Source organism: Rhinolophus ferrumequinum, chromosome 14 (genome assembly GCF_004115265.2).
Source record: "Rhinolophus ferrumequinum isolate MPI-CBG mRhiFer1 chromosome 14, mRhiFer1_v1.p, whole genome shotgun sequence".
Classification (NCBI taxonomy): Eukaryota; Metazoa; Chordata; class Mammalia; order Chiroptera; family Rhinolophidae; genus Rhinolophus; species Rhinolophus ferrumequinum.
The window spans coordinates 10,463,071-10,483,234 of NC_046297.1; the positions used below are offsets into that span (position 1 = coordinate 10,463,071).

Sequence of the window (20,164 nt, forward strand, 5' to 3'; positions counted from 1 at the left end):
TATTTCATTCAACTATTTCACTAAGTGCTAATTTTGAAAACAATCCTTTAAAACTATAGGTAGCATCAATGTCATTTAAATACGTGATTTTGTGTTCAAGGGAACTCTTATTTTGTCATTCTCTTTACATGACATACTTCAAAAAGGAATGCGGTATATTCTATTAAAAATCAGTAATAGTATTAAAGCAGTCATTTTAGGGATGCTGATACGGAAGGAAGTGTTAAGATTTAAAAGGCATCCATCTCTTCACAAGAGTTTATTTCAATTTTAGGTTTAGGTTTTTATGACAGCATGGACACCTCGGTCGAAATATTGACTGAGGAGAATTTTAGCAAGAATATGTTCTGATTAAAAAGCAGATTTATGCCTAAGGCACATTCCCCCCCTATAAAATACATTCTGATTAGAAAATTGCCATTGTCTTTCAAATTTGGGAGTACTCAGGTTGATCTGTGGTTGGGCAAAACTCGCTCTCCTGCCAACTCTATTTATTTAGATAAGTTCAGTACTTTCACTTTGAAATTTTCTTTTTAGTTTGAAAAAAGAAAGTTTAAAATTATAGTCATTTTATAAAAATTGCTTCTAGCAAGCAGAAAAGCCTGTGGAAAACCCATAATTTAGACAAGTACCTACATTTTATTTGCTCTGTGCTGCTGAGATTTAGAGTCCCTTTCCATTTACAGTTTACTTTTCACAGAACATTATTAACTTTTTGGCTTTCATACATGATCTTCTGTCAGATGCTTTTGATTTGTCATTTAGCAAAGTATAATAAACAGTGCAAACGTCATGCATTTTGCTCTGTATCCTGAGCTCTGTGGTAGGGAAAATGTGATAAAATGTGTACCTTAAGTCTTGTTTGATGATCTCTCAAAGCAAGTGTGCCTTCTGGAAATAATTTCTGGGGTTGAAGAGCGTGGTATTAACAGATTTAATGTGGCTATTCAATGGATTGGCGAAGTACTATGTGAGGTTTAACAAAATGAGAGAGACAAATTGAACATCAACAAAAGTTACATCTGGGAAGAATTATAAATTTAATTAGAAAAAAGGCAAACTTAAAAGACCTCATTAACTAATCAGAAGTCAAAGTTACTAGTTTAGGATTCTCGAATTTAAATTCTAAGAAATTCGGTTATCTTTTTTTCTCTCTGCATTTTCACAACTCTGTCAGTATGCTACTATGGGTATACTATACAAAGAGGTTTAAAAAGCATTAAAGGGAAATGACTTCTTTGTAATCTAAAATGGCCATTTATAAGGTTATGGGAAATATTTTTTTGTACTCATAGGAGCATTTGAGTTAAAAAGACCAGATTAGGAGAAGACAAGAAACAAATTAAGTTTAACGACGTAAAGCAGAAAATGTGAGCTGACTGAGCGCCTTTTTCTGAAAACCATGAAATATTTTTTTCTCTTTTGAATGAAAATATGCCTAATTATTTTTGAAACGCGTTATGGTTTTAGACCTTGAAAGCACAGAAACTTCCAGAGATATTGTCAGACATCAGAGAAAAATCAACACCGATCAGAAATAGGTGTTCTTTTTAGATAAGTCATTATAAGAGTATGTTTCTTTACTGCATTGTAATCTTGTACTACACATAAAAAACTAAAAGCATGTGAAGTGTAGCATTTTGTAAACTGTAACTAATTTTGCTCACATCTGTGTCTAATTGTTGTCTGCATTGGCATTCTTGAGAGTAGATTTATTTTTCCTGGACCACGATGTGGATTCAGCTGACCAGCCTAAGTGAGGATTAGTTGTTTTAAAGTTATTTTGATTAAAGAGTCATTTTTAAATACAGTAACACACAACACATGGTTTAAATAATCCTTGAGACACAAAAGAATATATCTGAAGTATACTTAATGAAATGAAGATCATGGATGTGGACTTTCAAAAATTGTAGTGTATAAAAAGTACAGTAGAAACTGAGTCGAGTCAGCATAAAAGAAATATGTTGTTGGGAAAATACATTATTTTTTCAGTGAGAAAACGTATTAGAATTATTTTGAAGTTCACTTTTTAATTAACAGTTTGGTTTTGAAATTTAAATGATAGGTTAAGCTCAAATATAAATATAATCAGACTTTCAAACTATACAATGAAACTAAAATTACATGTCCAAGATTATACTATATAGCTAATGTTAAAATAGTAATGTATTTTAACATTGAACAGAAAGTATGTTTTACATACTCTTTCACATAATTAAGCCAAGAGAGTTCTTAAAACTAAGTTAGTTCTCACCTATAATTTATTCCAGGTGTATAAAAGTGGAAATAAAGAAAAAAAAATTTATCCTTAAGGTATATTGCTGCAGTTTCTAAAGGAAAACATTTAATCTTGTGTGAGAACATTAATTTTAACAAAAATTACAGAAGGTTGTCATCACAAAATGACATATCTACAGGCATTAAAATTACATTTTCATTTAATGCTCAAGCATCTCAAAAATTATTTTTCATCCTACACGTATTATAGGAAGGCACACCTAGAAATTTCAGGTAACATTACACCAAGATATTTAGACTTTAGCAGTGCCTTATTCTTGCCAAAAGGTAGGAGTTCTTAATTTCATAAATCATAATTAAAAAATAACAGGACTCAGTAGAAGATATTTGGTTGGATAACATTAATGCTATTTGAGATGCTTCAGTTCTCATCTTTGTTCTGTAACCCTGATTGATGTCAGTTCAGGTTGAATGAAAATGCATATCAAAGATTGGGAATTTTGAGTCCTTTTAAACACTATGCAGAATACTTGTTACTGTAAAGCGTTATTAGCCTGAGCTTGCAAGACCACCTTCACCTGAGCTTATCACCTGCTGGCAGTTTGTGCTGCCTCTGGAGGCAGTGACTAGCAAAGCCTGCAAGCTTGTTAAATTAGTTGTTCAGTGAAGTCCCGAAATACAGGTTTGTCTGGAGACAAAAGACACCAAAAGACTGGCTAACTGGGATATTGATTATTATTATTAAGCAATCCATTCCTTTTCAGGGTTTCCAAGATGGAAAAGTAAATAAAAAGCTAACTGCTTTTTCTATTTTACCAGGCAGTGAGGACTAAGCATGCACCAAATTTTAAATTTTTGTGGGTCAATGAGCACACAGCTCAGTGATGGGACTTGGGGTGTGAAAACTTGCCTTTGCCGTTTGTAGTTAGTCCAGCATAACCTGAACATTGCCCGGAAGCTGTTTCCGTGAATGTTAAATGACAACTAGTCAATATAAGAGAAAACCATCGTGATAAGGTTAAGAAACTGTGGGGAGTCAAAGGGGTGGGCGGGAACTCCGTTTCAGCTGGTGATAGTAGAAGATGAAAGATCTTCAGAGGATGCTGGAAAGTGACGGCTTGAAGTACTGCTGTGAAACATACTCATTTTGTTAATAGCGATTTTTTTTTCTTTTCTTTTTTCCAAGCACCTTTTCCGAGCTGCCTGGGCAAGGCTGCTTTGCATGTTGATTGGGGGAGGGGTGGTCCTGTTTGCAGCTGTCATAGGCCAGTGATGAATCACTATCCAGTCATTTGGCTGCCTTTCCCCCTGACAAGGGGAGGAGAAGGGTAGACCTGCAGGAGGAAACAGCGGCAGAGACCTCAACTTAAAGACAATATGCCTTTCACTGCTGCAGTATCCTCCTTTTTCTCTTTTGGTTAAAAGAGAGCATTGTCGTTTTCAGCCATGTGCTCTGTATAATCCAGAGTTGACACTGAAGCAGAGTTAACAACAGCTTCTAATTTTTTACCCCGATCACAGGTGCAAACATCTCAAACCAGTTCAGATGTTGCTGTTTCCTCAAGTTGCAGGTAAGGATATTGTTGATATTTGACATTTTCGGAGATTACCTCTCTCTGACCCTTATCTATTTTTGTCTAGTATTTCTTAATTATTTCTATTAATAGCAGCAGCCTGGGTTGGAAATTACTTAGCAATTTGTGTGTGTTTGTGTGTGTGTGCGTGCGTGCGCGCGCGCTTGTAAAACATTTTGAGTAGAAAGGGAAAAGGAGCCTAGGTTTGAAAATGATTATGGGCTGTAGTTTCTGGAGTTCAGAAACCTGAATGTGTAATGAGAATGAGGAGACAGAATTTGGATTTTAAGCCATTTCTAGTTTGAACGCAGAAGAGCTGGGGAAGTAACAATTCACTTTAGAAGCAAAATGGTTCATATTAAGCTATTCTAAAAAACTAGTATTTACAGTCAGTAAGTGCATCCTCCAAATTAAAATAACTCGCTTTTATTGACCTGGTGAGGGTGAGGAACAAACAGTCTTCACTTTATATATGTAATATTAAATACCCCCGCCCCTTCAAAAAAACAACACACATACATTTAAAATAAAGTGAATGGGCCTTAGATTTTCAAAACTTCGTAACCAAAACGTATCTAGGTTCGTTTTTAGCCACTTTAAGTAAATCCTCTCCTCTCTTCATTAATAGAATATGAACCATACATGGATAATGGTACAATTGTGAACACGAGTAGTAGCTTCTGTACCTACCTTTTATAGCATAAGTTAAGTGTTGACGCTCAAGAGCTTTCAGGGGCGATTTAACTGTTTTTATATGGGGAAAATGCACAACCAGAGCGCTGCAGCAGAATTGTTGCCCTGAGTGAGTGACAGTTGAGATATTCTGAGTGCTAATGCTGCAGGGACTCACTGTGTGTTGTTGGCCTGATCCCTTTTCAATTGGGCAGGCTGTATGTAATCCACAAAGCAAACAAGTGAGCCGACATCATAACGTTTTAATGCTGCATTTGTTTCAAGGGAAACAGGAACAATTAAGCAGTTTGCCAGAGTAAACACATGCATCAGGACTGTCTCATTCCCTGTCACTAGACTATAGGCTTCAAGTGTTTTATTTGGTTTGGAGACCCATTAAATTACAATTGGGTGGTAAATTATAAGGGAGTACCTACTGCTAATTTATTAGATGAAACAGATTCCTCAGAAAAGTGATTTTTTTTCCCCTATTATACCTGTTTACGTATCTGTCTTTCCTTTGAGCAAAATAATGTGTTTTTTTAATATAAAAGAAGTATTACTGATTTTTTAAAAAAAATTAAAATCGATGTCATTGTCTTATTACATCTTGTGACTTGATGAGCTATATCAGAGAAAAAGATTTGCAAAGCTCCTTGGGAATGTTTGTTTGGCTGGAGAGGTAAGGCAAGTGACACCTTTCTATACTGCATGTTAGGAAAGGATGACTGCAGGTAAAATGTGAGATGAACTATTTTGAGTCTAAGAAAATAGATACAATGGGACTTTTATGTGAATGTGTTTCAAAGAAGGTGTCAAGTCGTTAGCGCATTAAATGGTGGTGTTATGAATTTGGTACAACGATCCAACGGAAGGCTTCTTGTCTTTAGGTCTATGGAAATGCAGGATCTCACCAGCCCACACAGCCGTCTGAGTGGTAGTAGTGAATCCCCCAGTGGCCCCAAACTCGATAACTCTCATATAAATAGTAATTCCATGACTCCCAATGGCACCGAAGGTGAGTGTCTGCCTCGTCACTGTTTACTTTGCACCTTGTTTCTCCATCAGTGTACGCTTTGTTATTAGGTGGTTATGAGCTCAGTTGTCAAAGTCATGAAACTGCTGTTCTATTTCCTCGTTAGGTATTCAGTTTGCATCCTTAGTGAGGAGCTGCACATGCCTAGGTTTTCATAACATGACATAGACTGGTTTTATTTTGCATGGATGCCTATATATCCATATTATACATATGGCCTGTGTGGAACATTTTTAATGTTTGAGTGTGTTTTATCTCCTCGTCCACCATTCTCCACAGCACAGTGTCAGTTTGCATTGTTTTGTTTCACGAGTAATGAAAATGTGGAGTTGTTTCCTTTATTGTAACTTTCCCGTTTGTTACTAAGTATAACCGTTTGTTACATTGAAACAGTTATTTAAATGTAGCATTGGACTGGATTGTTTCTGAATACCAGTAAAATAATTTGTGTGCCTACTGTTCTTGTGGCTTTGGCCATTAAGTTATAAATAAGTGAAACAAGAAACAACAAAAAAGTATATTTGGTGTTTACAAATATACATCCTCATTTGGGAGACACACAAAATTGATTTGCTTTCTTAAAGGTTAAATAGTATACTTTAAACATAGCACTATTATACTTCTTTTTTGTAAAATTAATACATGAATGTTTATGTATAGTTTATGTAAATAGAAGTACCTACTTTAATCCACATATCCCTAAGCCTAAACATGTAAGCAAGACTATATACACATACATATACCCACATATATATATATATTAAGCTGTTATTCACATTTATTTACGTACTGTGTATATTTTTAAAACTTGAGCATATGGAAGGCTATGTTACATGTTGCACTGTCTTTATTTCTGTGTTAGCTTATTGAAAAATTACTTCTTCACACATGATGTTTTTACTTATTTCCTAGTAAACCTCTGGACCTTGATGAACTTAGAGCATACTTTTCACTAGAAATTCAATGAATTATCCGTGGTTAGAATTCCATCCATAAACAAAACGCTGAACCATCGTTCCCCAATCACCATGGTGATCTTTTATCACCATTCTTAAAAATAAACAAAAGCAAATGCCGTTAAAGTGTGTTTGGTGGAGTATTCCAATATGTATAAGTGAAGGCTTTTAAAACCAGTAATGTTATGAAATTTATGCTAAAAAATACAAAACCAGTTGTTTCTCATATGAGACATCTTAATTTTTATAGCAACAGTGATTGTTTTTAACCTGTAAATAGACTGTATTTTCCTTTTTGAATAAATACTTTCATTTCCAGTGTTTATGAAAGAGGGTCACTGTCAAAAGTAGAAACTGCTGATTTGGCAAAAAAAATTATTCTCTGGATAAGGTTCTGTTTCACCTGAAACTTTTCTTCCCATTTGGATAGGTGATCAAAACAAAATTTAAATTATTTAAAGGAAAGCAATTCTAGTGCTTAAGTGGATTTTATAGAGCAAATAAAAAAGCAAGCAGTCATTTTTTTCTCTCCTTTGGAATTTGGCTTCAGGTGGAAGCTTGGCTTGCACGGTGCAGACTGGGTGTGTGCAGTCATGCAGACCACTGCAGGTCCCTGGGCTGGTGGGTCCACACCAGTGTTGTGCAGGCGGCCACTGATAGGGACGTCCGAGGGGACCAGAAGTGCAGACTTTTTACAGTCCTTCTCATTACTGAAAAGTCCAAATAAGACAGTCACTTAAAGTAACTTAAAAATAAAGAAGACTAAGTATCTTAAATTGTTTTGCTTACTAGAGGACACCAATACATATTGGTAGGAGTAATTATGAGATAACGGTAGTCAGTTTTCTTATATGTGAAGGAATGAAATAGGGTTAAGACGTTTCATTTTGTCGTCATTTACTGGCCAATTGTCTCCAACAAAATAAGACCCACTCGTATTGAAATCGAGTATGTGTTGGGGACTTCCCCCCATGCGCCCCGAGGGAATTGTGTGAATTGATGTGTGGTTTGTTTTTTAAGGGAGTGGTACTATATTTCTGAGTATTTACATTTAACAGCTGATATCATGTTCATGTTCAAGAATATATATTTTGTAAGATTTTTGCATAACTAAAATAAGTTCAAAATATAAATATTTTAGATAATTATATAATCTGCTGAGCCACTCAGTTTGGAAAATGCTTAGAAATTATTCCATATCCTAAAAAAAAAAAATCTGTCTTATGTCTTAGAAGTGAATTTTTCAGGCCAGTTTCAGACAATTACACAGTTACTCGTCTCACTCTGTTTTCAGGCATTCTTAGTGGTATACTTTGCAAGGGTTATAGTAGTTAGAAAGTGAAGTTAGAAGATAGCAGTATAAATTATCCAAAAAATTAATGGCATTTTAGTCAAGCTACTGGGATATTCAGTTTTATTTTAGTATATACTTTGAAAATATGGACTCGAACTTTCTTCACTATCCATGTCACATGCCTGTTTCGATGCAAACAGTCTCAGAGAGTTCTGGATTATTATTAAGTCTGTGAATCATTTTGTCATGCTACCTATATGTTCCATAATGTGTTGGTTTCATTCTTCTCAATCACCACTAGAGGAGTTAAGCTTAAAATTAGCGAAGTCATAATATCTGGCAAGCTTCTCTGGGATATAATCATTATAGATTTTCCTATTCCTTCTTTGAAAATCTATTTATGTTGAAATCAGTGGTGTTTACCAATGAATTAGAAGACTGAAAAACAAGAAACTCATTAAAATTTCAAAGACTACTTAAAATATCAATCACTTCCCCTAACTCCCTAACAACTATTTCTAGCTATAGATGCCATGATTTATATTTCAGCGACTTCACTGCAGCCCAATTGAAGCTGGTCTCCTTAATTAGGTCAACAAAACTTCCAGTTAGTTTACACAGTTGTTGGCTTTGCCCACGTTTATATAGATTGTCTTCTCTCACTCCTGCCACCATTTTTCACTTCCTGCCACCACTTGTCCCTCTAATGAGGCTAAGAAAACATGAAAATCTCCTGTATCAAAAACCATAACTTCATCTGAAGAACAAACAAGAAGGGAATGGAATGGAGAGGCAGCGAATATTAAGTTTCTTCTTAAGTCTGCTGCCAAATTATCATAAGACTCAGTGTTTGTAGGTTCTGTACTCACAGGCTAGCGCCTATTTTTATGGTTCATCTAAGGGATAAAGACAGAAAGAGACTGAGCTACAGCCTCCCATATTGTGCTTTTTTTTATTTCCTAGATGAAATGGTCTTTAGTTAGAAGAGTTGTTTGACTGTTTCATGTTTCAAAAGTTTCAGCTATTCATATTTTTTATATTCGAGTCCAACCTCTCTGTGAACTGTTATTGTTGCAGTTAACTGTTGGTTCCACCCAGTTTATAAATCTTTGAATTATAAAACATAAACAGGTAAAAAGATAAAATAGTAGCATAAAGGAATGCTTGACTTGCATTCAGGAAAGCACTATTAGAAGTGCTATGTTTCCAAGTGAATAAATGTTTTAGTTACTATTGAACAATTCAAGGTTGACCTGGAGGAGACTAATGGATGGTTATGACAACACCAATTGTGGTTTTTCTTTTAACCGTTTTTCCTAGTCTTTGGGGCAGTTGGTCTTTCAGGACAGGGTGGAATAGAAATTTCTTATTAGAGTGATTGTCAAAGCATAATTTTTAAGACAGGCTTTTTGGTAGTGATGCTTTTTTCAGGTAAGTATTAAAGTGTCAGATCTGAGAGCATTTGCAATGTGTGGGGATGTGTTCAAGCCTCAAAATTTGGGAGAGGCTGTATGTAGTGTTGATGTTTGTACTGTGTAGGTGTGAGAAGTAGTGGGGGAACCTTTCCTCAGAAGGACTCAGGGCTGCAGCAGTAAAAGGATTTTTATTTACGGACCTAATTAAGGCCTTGTTTGCAAAGCAGTGATTCTTTCCATCTTTGTTTTTTCTGGTTGTCTTAAGTCCATGGGATCCCGAGATTGGTCAGTTCATATATTGCTGGTTTGAGTGTTTATTTTGGGTTGTCTGGGGGTGAGGAGTGGGGAAGGGCCGAAGAGAGGTGAAGCAAGCGGAACTAAGAGCTCTAATTCTGTTTTCTCTATTGAAAATGTAGATTCAGACTCAAGAAGAAGCTTAAACTTGTCTTAAGGCAGATGAATTTGCCTTTCAGGGGCATAAAACCAGATGCAATTGAAATCTTCACTACAAATAGGGTTTCAGGAATTCTGGTGCTAATTCAAATAGTAATTTTGAATTGGCTTATCAGATTTCCAAGATGATAAGAGATACGATCTTGAATTAGGTGGCTTCATTTTCTGCATCTTAAGATTTATTTAATTGTGGATTGCATATTTTAGGATCGTAGGTTAATTCAGTTTTACAACTTTATATTCTCTGAAGTTATTTTAAAGTTGTTTTTATCATTTCTCCAAAGCTTAGAACACATACAAGTGATCTGAGGTTGTTTTTCTCACTGTAATTTTAATTTAGTAAAATAGTTATATCCAACTAGAGTGTGATAAAGAAATCTTATTTATGAGAAATATGTAAACTAGAGTGAATGTGTATAAAATTATGGTTTGAGGCTGCAGTTTCAAGACTGTATTTATATATTTGTGGTCAGATATTCTGTTGTCAATAGAAAAATGGTAATCTAATTTTATTGTTGTTTGTGTTCTGCACCTGATTTAGTTTCTGGAAGATTAAGGGACATTGTGAGTAAAGGAGTTTTTCTAAATGACATTTTTAGAGTTTGTCTGTAGCCACAGGATTAGCCTCTTATAAATTCTTCCTTAGCAAAAGCCAGGAGGAACAAAATAGTTTGTTAGGATTTAATATTTGCCTGTATAGTGTATGAGAATAATTATCACATGCCTGTTGCTAATTAATAATAATGGCTAATTTTTATAAATAACTTGTTATTAGTCATTATGCTGACCAGAACCCATCATTTATCTCATTAATCTTCAGAAAATTCCTTTGAGATTGCCAACATCATGCGTAAGAGACTGTGTTTGAATCCTAGCTCCATTTACTAGCTCTGAGCTCAGGCAAATTAGCTTTCATGTGGCTCAGTTTCCTCATCTGTAAAATGGGATAATAGCAGAACTCAGGCAGGCTTACGGTGAGGATAAGGAAAACTTGTAGCACATTTGGAACGTACTAAATGCTCTGTTATGTATTAACTCCTAGAACCCATGTAAGTAATAGTCGTTTCTATAGTACTGATCCCTAATTTACACCAAGAAAACGAGTCTTCGGAAGTTATAATAAATGACAAGTTGAAAAGTACATGGTTTATAATTGGCACAGCGGGTATCTGACCTGGTATTTGAATCAAGTTTTGAGTCCAGAGTCTGGATTTTGAAATGCCTTTATTATTCTGTGGAGAGAAGGTGGGACTCCATTGCCAGTGCTCTTTCTGATACCTTCATACTAAACATCGGTGCTTCTCTGCCATCCTGGTGTCTTCATGACTGGAGGACACCATTCTCTAGCAAACAGCAGAGCTGTAAAAGGACCAATGGCAGACGCTTTGATGACAAAAAGACATCAGTAGGAGGACATCACCCCAGGGTAGTTGTACTCTGGTTTGTACGTCCTTGTGTGTGTGTGATTCCATTCTGGTGTCACACGTGCACAGCATAAGCCATCAGTAGGTGAACTTTTAGGGCAATTGTCTCTTACCAGTTTTCAAAGCTTTACACTTAATTATAATTCTGTCAGCCGGCCATCTATATTCAGCCTCTCTGGGCTCCAACAGAGATGGGAAGTCATCTCTGCTTTTCATTATACGTCATTCTTCTATGCACATTTGGATAGGAGCTGAATTACGGTAAGATCTAAAAAGTAGCTGCAGTTTTGCTACTGTTCAAATATACCTTTTCGACCTCAGAAAGTATTTTTAAGTACATGATAACTCTGGTCATATTTCTCTTGGCTTTGAGAACTGGATGATATTAACCAAGCCTAACTCAAAGAAGGTTAAGTGGCATTTGTGGGGGTGCTCCGTAGGAAGAGCAGTTGCCAAAGGCGAGAGTGAGGGACCTGCTGTGTATGTTCCAGGAACAGCAAGCTGCTCAGTGTGGCTGGAGGAGAGAGAATGACAGAGTGTGTGAGAGGCCAGTCAGAGGAATGAAGGGGTAGAGAGTGGAGGGCCTGGTACGTTGGCACACATACTCGAGCCTGGCATACATAGCTGACTGTATCTCCCACTGTAAGAATAGGGACACCAATGCTTATTGCCTGAACGAGGCTCCGAGTTTCTAGGAGCCAGGCTTCTTGATGAACTAATGACTGGATGCAGACAGTTTTCACCTCCTCCCAATACCTGATACTTCAGAGAATCACAGTTCTGTAATATCTCTCCCCTACGTGGGCCAGAACATGGGTACAAACAGTGGTCCATTTCTCCAACAGCATCCTATCTTCTGGGGGAATCTTCTGATTCCTTCCAGGGACATAAGTGAACCTTTAGTGAGTGCTAGTATTTAGGCGAATCCTTATCCCTTCGGTCATGGATTCCTTGCTGTAAGTAATTTCTAATTTCTTGCAATGGTGAAGGATATTTGGGGTAAGCAGTATACAGATAAAGTGGTGTGTGTGTGTGCACGTGTATGTGCAGGTTTGTTTTCTTTGCTTACTTTGAGAAGGTCTAAGAGGAATTCATTCTCCTCTTTTTGGGTCCAAACATACAATGTAATATAAAAAATATGTACGTAATTAAAAATTTTCCATTTTTACTTAGGGTAGCAAAAAAGTTTTCTGTCACATAGCCGTCCTCAGTGATGGCCTTCTCCAAACAAAACCCATGTTTGAGAATTGAATCAGGGATTCGCTTTTCACTGATATTAAGTTTTAGGACCCACAATTGTATATAAGTAAAAGCTTATTATGATTATGTTCCTGGTAATTTGCCGTTTGCAGATTTCTCAGTTTTATTTCATTCCTCCAATATTCCATTACACCAAAAAAGGTAGACAAAGTCTACCAAACCTATTCCAAGAAGGTATATTTTATTATTCCCATAATACAAATTGGAAACATTTTTTTTCTTATATAAAATGAATCAATATCTAAAATGCTTACCTATTTTACCATTGCATCCATGAGTAATTAAGGGGAATTTTTCATGGAAAGAATACTTTTTAGCAAAAGAAAGCATATAAGCTGAACTGACGGAGCCCCCACTATTTACTGAACACATCGCTTATACCCTCTAGATACCTTATTTTATCCTCCAGAAAAGTCAGGGTGACTATTATGCATCTCATTTTAAAGAGTTTAAGTGACTCGTCTGTGTTTACGCTGTGTTGGAGATGCACTTTTAAAGACACGGGAGGCTGATTTCAAAGCCCACATCTTTCACACTCTAGGACTTGGACTCCCCAACAGCCCCGAAGCTTGGTTCTTACTCAAATACTTGACCTGCCTTAAACATTATTTGTTACTTTGTCTAAGATTATGACCCAGTGAAGGAAGCGTCTATGGATATGTGTGTTTTACCTGGTAGGGTCTCTAGATTCCTTCCGGGCAGGGACAGACCAATTATGTCCTCAGCTCTAGCAGAAGGCTTGGCCGTGATTTCGCAGTCAACAAATACTTGTTGAATGAATGCCCCATAGTACTAAGCAAATAATACAGGTGAACAAGTACAAGAGAAGAGACTCCTTAATTTTATTTACAAAGCATTGCAAAATTGAATAAGGATCTCAAGCCCATTTTTCAAATATTTGAAGATGATCATGTCACAGACCGGGTCAGACAGAAGTCCATCCGGGCAGAGAACACCCACCATTTGAATCTGATCTGTAGTAACTGACCTGCATCTGTCCCATGCTCCTAACTGTTTCATAAACGAAAACTTCAGCTGTTGAACCGAACAGTATTTAGCAACGATGAAGCAACTTCCACACAGTCCAAGAAAGAACTGAATGTTACAAAGATCAGGCAGTTGGTACACTTAGGTTGAGTATCCTTACCCAATGGGAAAGAGTCATGATTGGAGGTAAACATTTTTAAGGTGGAGAAAAATTGCAGGAGCAATGACGTAGGTAAGCTGCAGAGAAAAGAATATATAGGTATTTAACACATGAGATTATATATATGCGTAAGATACAGAAGAATATATATCACACTGTATATCCACCATTGCATCGCTAATTCATTCAAGAAATATTTATTAAGTGGTTGTGTCTAGAAATTGGCTCAAATACCATTGTTGCCCGGAGAAGTTCATAGTCTCCTGTGATTTGCAGACTTGTAGTCAGCTGACCACCATACTTGAGGATGAGGGCTGGACTCTGCAGGGAAGCTGGGGCGCGTAATCAGGATTCAGGTGACTGAGGATGGAGGTTGGTTTCTGCATGCTGGTAATGCTTAAACTGAGTTTTGAAGGAGAGGTAGAAAAACGCTGGGTGCCCAGCCAGGAAGGAAGAGAGAGCATGGATTGTCCAGCTGTAGCAAAGACATCCTAATCCCGTGTGTGTGTGTGTGTGTGTGTGTGTGTGTGTGTGTGTGTGTGTGTGTACGGACGTATGCAAAGTGCACAGAGATGGAGCTAAGTCACCCAAAGCAGATGATGAAGGGCCTTATGTCTGAGGTCCAGGAGTTTGCCTTCAGTGCTGCAGGAGCTGGGCAGCCTGAAGGCTTGGAAAGAGGAGAGTGATGTAATTGCATCTGTGTTTCTGAAGTATAGTTGGGCGGTATTTTGAAGCTGTCGTGGGTGGTGAGGAGACTCCGGGTGAGAAGTCATGAGGGTATTTTTATCTGAAATTATGTGCTTTCGTACATATTATTATTTCTTTCAGCATAAATTTACATCCGATACTTGCCTTCAGGAAAGGTAGGGAACGAGTAATATTAAAAACATAGGAAAGCAGAGTTGCACGAAAGTGAGAACATGAATTTCACACTCAGACTAACCTGAGCTAGTAAATCACAATTCAGCTGTTTACTAACCATGCAACTGACATGTGGATTTCGAGAGGCAACAGAACAGGGCGGTGGGAGAGGCTTCTGAAGTCAGGTTGTCAGCTCTGCCACTTACCAGCCAGCCAGTGTGAGGCCCAGTAATTACTCAGCAGCTCCGTGCCTCTACTTCCTGGTCTGTACAAGGAAGATAATGAGAGTACCTACTTAGAGAGGGTTGAGAGGATGGGTCCATGAGTTGGAAAAACACAACAGTGTGTGGCTCTTAGGAAGTTCTTAACATCCATTGGCTGTCAGTGCTATCACCATCATCATCTATAGCCTCTGAACCTCTGCTTTCTCCATTGTAAAATGGGGGGGGGGTCTCACTTTTATCACAGGTGTTATGACAATTAGTCTATCTAAAATACTAAACACAGTCATTAGCATCTATATGCTCAAAAATTGTAGCTATTGTTAAGTGATAATAAATGTTATATTTATGAAAACATCTCCACTGGGACTGGCTACTGTAGTGTCTCCATGGGAGGAGAGGATGTTTCCTCCTCCTCTGAGATAACCTCCCATCGCCTCATGGCCTTTGCAGGTACTCTGAGTACCTGCGGGACTCAGTGAGTAGTTGCTCAATTAATACACAACACGGGTAGGGTGCTCCTGGGAGTTTCTGAAGAAAGGGAAGAGATAAGAAAAGGGTGTGTGACCTGAGATGTAAATTTGGTAGGTTGAGTACGTTTTAGTCAAGTGGACTGTTTTTCCACATTGATAGGTTCTGAGTCCAAGCTGGCTCATCTGCTTCCAGGCTGCATATGCTATAATTTATTTTACCATCCGCTAATTTGCGACATACACTGGTACACTTTTTATTCAATGCCCAGGTATTCTGGCACTTTGCTACTGTTGTGCCTTTCACTGATTGTTCAGATCTCCATCCGAGGAATGATGAAGGATGATAAAACCCTAATCAGAAAACGTTTGACTGTTCAGTGGTTTCATAAAAGGTATGGGAATCAAAGAAATTTGAAACTAGCTGTGTGACCTTAGGTTAGTTTTTAAACATCTCTAAGCTACAGTTTCCTCCTCTTTGAAATGTGATAATTGCAATAAATTGCTCATAAACTGGCCACGAGGAGCAAACCCCTCCATTGCTTGTAAAGAGCTTAATACAATGCCTGGCATGTAGTAAGTGCTCAATAAACATAAACTACTTTAAAAACTCTACTTTTCCAGGCTAAAATTCTACTTCAGTATTGCCTATGTCCAAAACTGAGAATGTTATATTGCTACTTTAGCTCTTAAATTGGAGCCGTCTTTTCACCCTGCTGTGCCTTGCTTCCATTAGAATAACAACCTAAAAATATTTAGATCCCCATTGGAATCGAAAGGTAGGCATCTGTTTAAAGTCACCCAATAGCACATTTAAGTTTTGTGCATTTAATTATATACACATTTTACTTAAAAAAGATCTATAAACAAATATGAACTCTCATTAATGGTAGGAATGTTGAAATGTATTACATCTGTAACTTATTTTGAAATGCATGCAAAAATAAGACGGTTTTATGAGGAATAGATATGGAAAAGTAAATATAGTAATCGGTTAATTGCGGAATCTAGATGGTAGGTTTATAGATATTCACTGTGTAATTCTTTTAACTTTTCTGTACTTATAAAAAAATTTTACAGGAACATATTAGTGAAAAAAAGTGAACCTAAAATACTTAACGTGTCCTAGGAAGGAACCATTTATTTAGTTTTTACTGTATGTTGAAGAATCCAGCACAGTCTGGTTGAGGGAGACAAGACTTTTTGAAAATTTGGCAAACATCAAAGGTCGTAGTATGGCGATTAAATTATGAAGACGTGGATTTTTAATCTGTAGCTGAGAGATCCCCAGGAGGTGCAGAACTAGTACCAAAGGTCAGCAAATTCTTTTGTGCAGAATCTTTGTAGGATGAGGAAATGAATAGGCCACATATCAATTAAACTCTGTTTTACATATAGATGTTCTGTTACGGTTTTTTTTTAAGGATGGATTTTCTTGTCTGAAAATTTGCAGTAGGCTTTTGTCATTATGCACTTTCTCAATCAACAGATTCAAACCAGACTATCATTTGGGTCCTGAAATATTTTAGTGTTAGAAAGAGGGCTTCATTCTCAAGAAGGTTAGAAGCCACTGATCCAAACAAAAGTGCTCTCAGAGTTCAGAAAAAAAAAGCTCTTCAGCTCCCTGAGATCTGGCCAGGCTTCAAGAAGGAGATGGAATCTGAGCTGAGTGTTGGGAAATGGGTAGAATTTGAATAGGTTGAGAAGAGATGGAATGCATTCTAAATGAAGGAGCAGTAGGAACAAAGGTAGGATAGTTCTGGAGACTGTGAGGAGACCAGTTATAGCTGAAGAAGGAACTGATAGCAGATAAGTTTGGAAGGATTCGGTGGAGCCAAGCAGGGGAGGACCCTGAATACTAGGCTTAGGAATTTGGACTTCATCCTGGAGCCAATAGAAAAGCCACTGAATATTTTGACCAAGGGATTGATACGGTGGAAGTGTTTTAGGTATTAATGTGGCAGCAATTTCAAGAAGCGAGTGGATTGGGGGAGAGATGAGCAGCCTGACGGAGCCTCACGTAATCTTCCCAGATTTTGTGTGTGAGGAACCTGAGCTAGTATGGCAAGAATGAGAGTTGCAAAACAGGGAAAGTGGACTTGCAAGAGACATTTCAAAGGAGCCGTCATCATTTACCACATATCATTTCTTTGACCAAAAGAAAAAAAAAAAAGATCAGCTAGTCTAGACCTCTACAGTCATTGTAAAATGCCACTCCAATAGGCTCTACTTCCTGGGAATAACCAGTTTTGAAATTGACACATTTCTTGTTGGCCATGTATATATACCCTTAAGTTCAAATTTGGTTTAGACGTATTGATTTGGTTCTCATAAGTTTGTACCAGATGTGCTCTTTTGAAGAGCTGTAATTTTTCCACCCTCTTTTAAGACAAAGCGGATGGCTTTAACTTTAAAACTTTGGAGAGATAATAATTACATGCCAGGCTATAGAGCCAATCCAAATATAAAGGGATGGCTCCTTCTCCAAATGGGAACTCACCAAAGAGAATACGTTAGGTTCAAGGATATACACACTGTTAGATAAAGAAGAAATAGTTACGCGGCTACTTATATTTAATTTATTAATTCAATTATGTGTCTTTAAAATAAGATATAACGTGGAACATGTAAACTGAGGAATATTGCTGTTTTCCACTTTCATATTTCCTACATTAATTTTGTTCCTTCTCTTCACGTATGCCTTTGGTATCCTTTGATGACACTCTCTGAGTCACTTGACATAGTTTTAAAAACGTACGTTTGCACTTTTGCCTCCTGGTGTGAGAAAGCGTGCTCGTTGAATCTGTGAGTGACATTGCCATTGAGTCCAAACGATGACACAATATTACAATGGTTGTGCTTTTCTTTTGTCTTCTAGGTTTACATTTGTTATCTACAGTGTAATCACGTGCAGTGTAGCTTTTTAATGGGTTCTTTTAGGGCTTATTGACAGCGATTTCTAATTTCGGCCTTTGGGTGGTCGTGCCCCATGAATTATTAAATCTCTGTGTTGTATTTACCTCTCTTTTTGCTGATTTAGGCAGGGTCCTCTCTAAACATACAAACGCTCCAATGATTGATTTTACTTTATGCTAATGTGTCTTCTCCAAAGAACACTTTGGTTGTTCAAAATAACGTAACAGACACGTGTCCTGTAAGTGAGTCTTTATAAGAACCGGCGCATAAGTTGACTGAGTGATAATTTGGGAGGAATGAAACATTATGTTATGTTTGAACATATACAGTTTTTAATTGCCCTGTGCAATGTGCCCAGGACCATAAAGTCAGTTCTAATCTGGTTTTTAAGTCAGCTGTACATTTTTACCTTCGTCTATTCCCTCAATGGCTGTTGAGTTCCAACTATGTATTAAGCATTGTGCTAAGATCTGGAGGTATATAAAAAGATGCTGATCCTCCTGTGAACAAATTTATAATATATTAAAATGGATAAGACTGGGAAATGTAAAACGAGGCAGAATAGGATATATGGTCTGCAGGAAATAAAAGCTCAGATTCAGTAGCTCAAGAAAAAGAACCATCACCCCCCAGTGACAGATCAGGCAGGACTTGACAAAGCAGGTGGGACTTTAGTTGACCTTGAAGGAACTGTGGGATTTTGTCAGATGGAAGTTTTGTAGAACATTTGATGCCAGAGGGAAAGGCACTGCTGCACTGTGGATATGAGGCAGCGTTAAACAATGTCTTGGTAGACCAGGTTGGTTTCAATGTTGACTATATATAGGTACATGTGGTTGTTGACCTGTGCAATGGAGATAAGTGTTACACGGGAAAGGGAGGACAACCACGTGTGACCGTGTATTTTGTGACACTCTTGAATTCTTGTAAGTTACTAGTTGTTATACAGATACGAAGTGTGTGATGGGAGAATTGGAAACAAAAACAACAACAAAAGAGAAGAAAAGGTTGGTGGTAGAGTATAGAGGACGTTGAAAACATGATTGAGGAATGGTAACTGAACTCAGGAGAAAATAGGGACCTTACGGAAGGTCTCCGAGCCACGAGTGACTCTCAAATCTAGGCTATGGAAAGATAAATGTTTCTATTTAAAGTAGTAGCTGAAAGGCACATTTGCCCACTTTCACAAGAGAAGAGCCGTAAGATAACTAAGATAGACGTTAGAAAGAAGATGGTTGTGAAAGATTAGAGACGTGGAAGCTATAGACTTGGTCCTAGGGTGTAGAGAAAGAAGAGCCGAGAGAAATCAGGGTGAAAGTAAACTTCCAGTCTAGGTGATGTGACCATGACAGAGGGCTCAGGTGATGATTTTACGTTTGTGCAGATCGAGTTTGACCTTGGTCTGGGCAGGGCTTTGCATCACTGGGATATGGGGATTGGTCCCTAGGAGACAGATGTGCATGTGGACAGAGATTCGGGAGAGTCGGTTACATGAAAGTGATTTTTAAAAATGTGTGGCCAGGAAAGAAACAATTGTGAGAGAAAATTCAGACAGGTAAGAGGGAGGTGGAACTCAAGAACCACAGGGCCAACAAAGCAAGACAAATCAGAGAAATAGACCCATAGAAGGGAAAAAGAGGAAAATAATTGCTGTCTTGTGTTGATCAGTGCTGAGAAAAATGTCAGAGGTGTCCCACTCTACAGACGAATGAAGGAAAATCAGGGTTGAGCAAAGTTTGAATTGGGAGATTTGGAAAGTCCTTTTAGTACCATGTTTCCCTGAAAATAAGACGTAACCGGAAAAGAAGCCCTAGCATGATTTTTCAGGATGACATTCCCTGAACATAAGCCCTACTGTGTCTTTTGGAACAAAAATTAGTATAAAACCCGGTTTTATTTTCGGGGAAATAGGGTAAAATAGTCGCTATAAAGGGATAATGCAAAGGATTAAAGAGAGAGTAGGTAAGCATTTGAAACACATTTTCAGGAAACTTGGTGATGAAAGAAGGGAGAGATGTGTCATGGTGGAGAGAAAACATAAATATGAAGGGAGACCCGTCTGTTTTTGTAGGTGGAAGGGAAGCAGCCTCTTTGGATGGGATGATTGAGGATGTTGAGAGACCAAATAATGAAACAACGGAGTTTTGTTGCAAAGGAGGTGTGGAAGTAGCACTAAGGACAAAGCTGTAGAAGTTAACTTCACTAAAGGAAAGGCAGCCTCCAC

At 37.6% G+C, this 20,164-nt stretch overlaps 1 protein-coding gene across 12 annotated transcripts in view; it reads left to right on the top strand.

Annotated features, from left to right (window-relative positions):
* The window catches only part of EYA1 (EYA transcriptional coactivator and phosphatase 1), a 303,123-nt gene that overhangs the window by 148,915 nt on the left and 134,044 nt on the right, over positions 1-20,164 (top strand). For 11 of the 12 annotated variants that reach the window (XM_033126640.1, XM_033126638.1, XM_033126639.1 and 8 more), the window contains 2 exons: positions 3,763-3,812; positions 5,378-5,505. The exons of the other annotated variant lie outside the window; for it this stretch is intronic. In XM_033126640.1, coding sequence (XP_032982531.1) covers positions 3,763-3,812; positions 5,378-5,505 — 178 coding nt within the window. The remainder of the gene's footprint in view (positions 1-3,762; positions 3,813-5,377; positions 5,506-20,164) is intronic. 12 annotated transcript variants of the gene reach the window in all.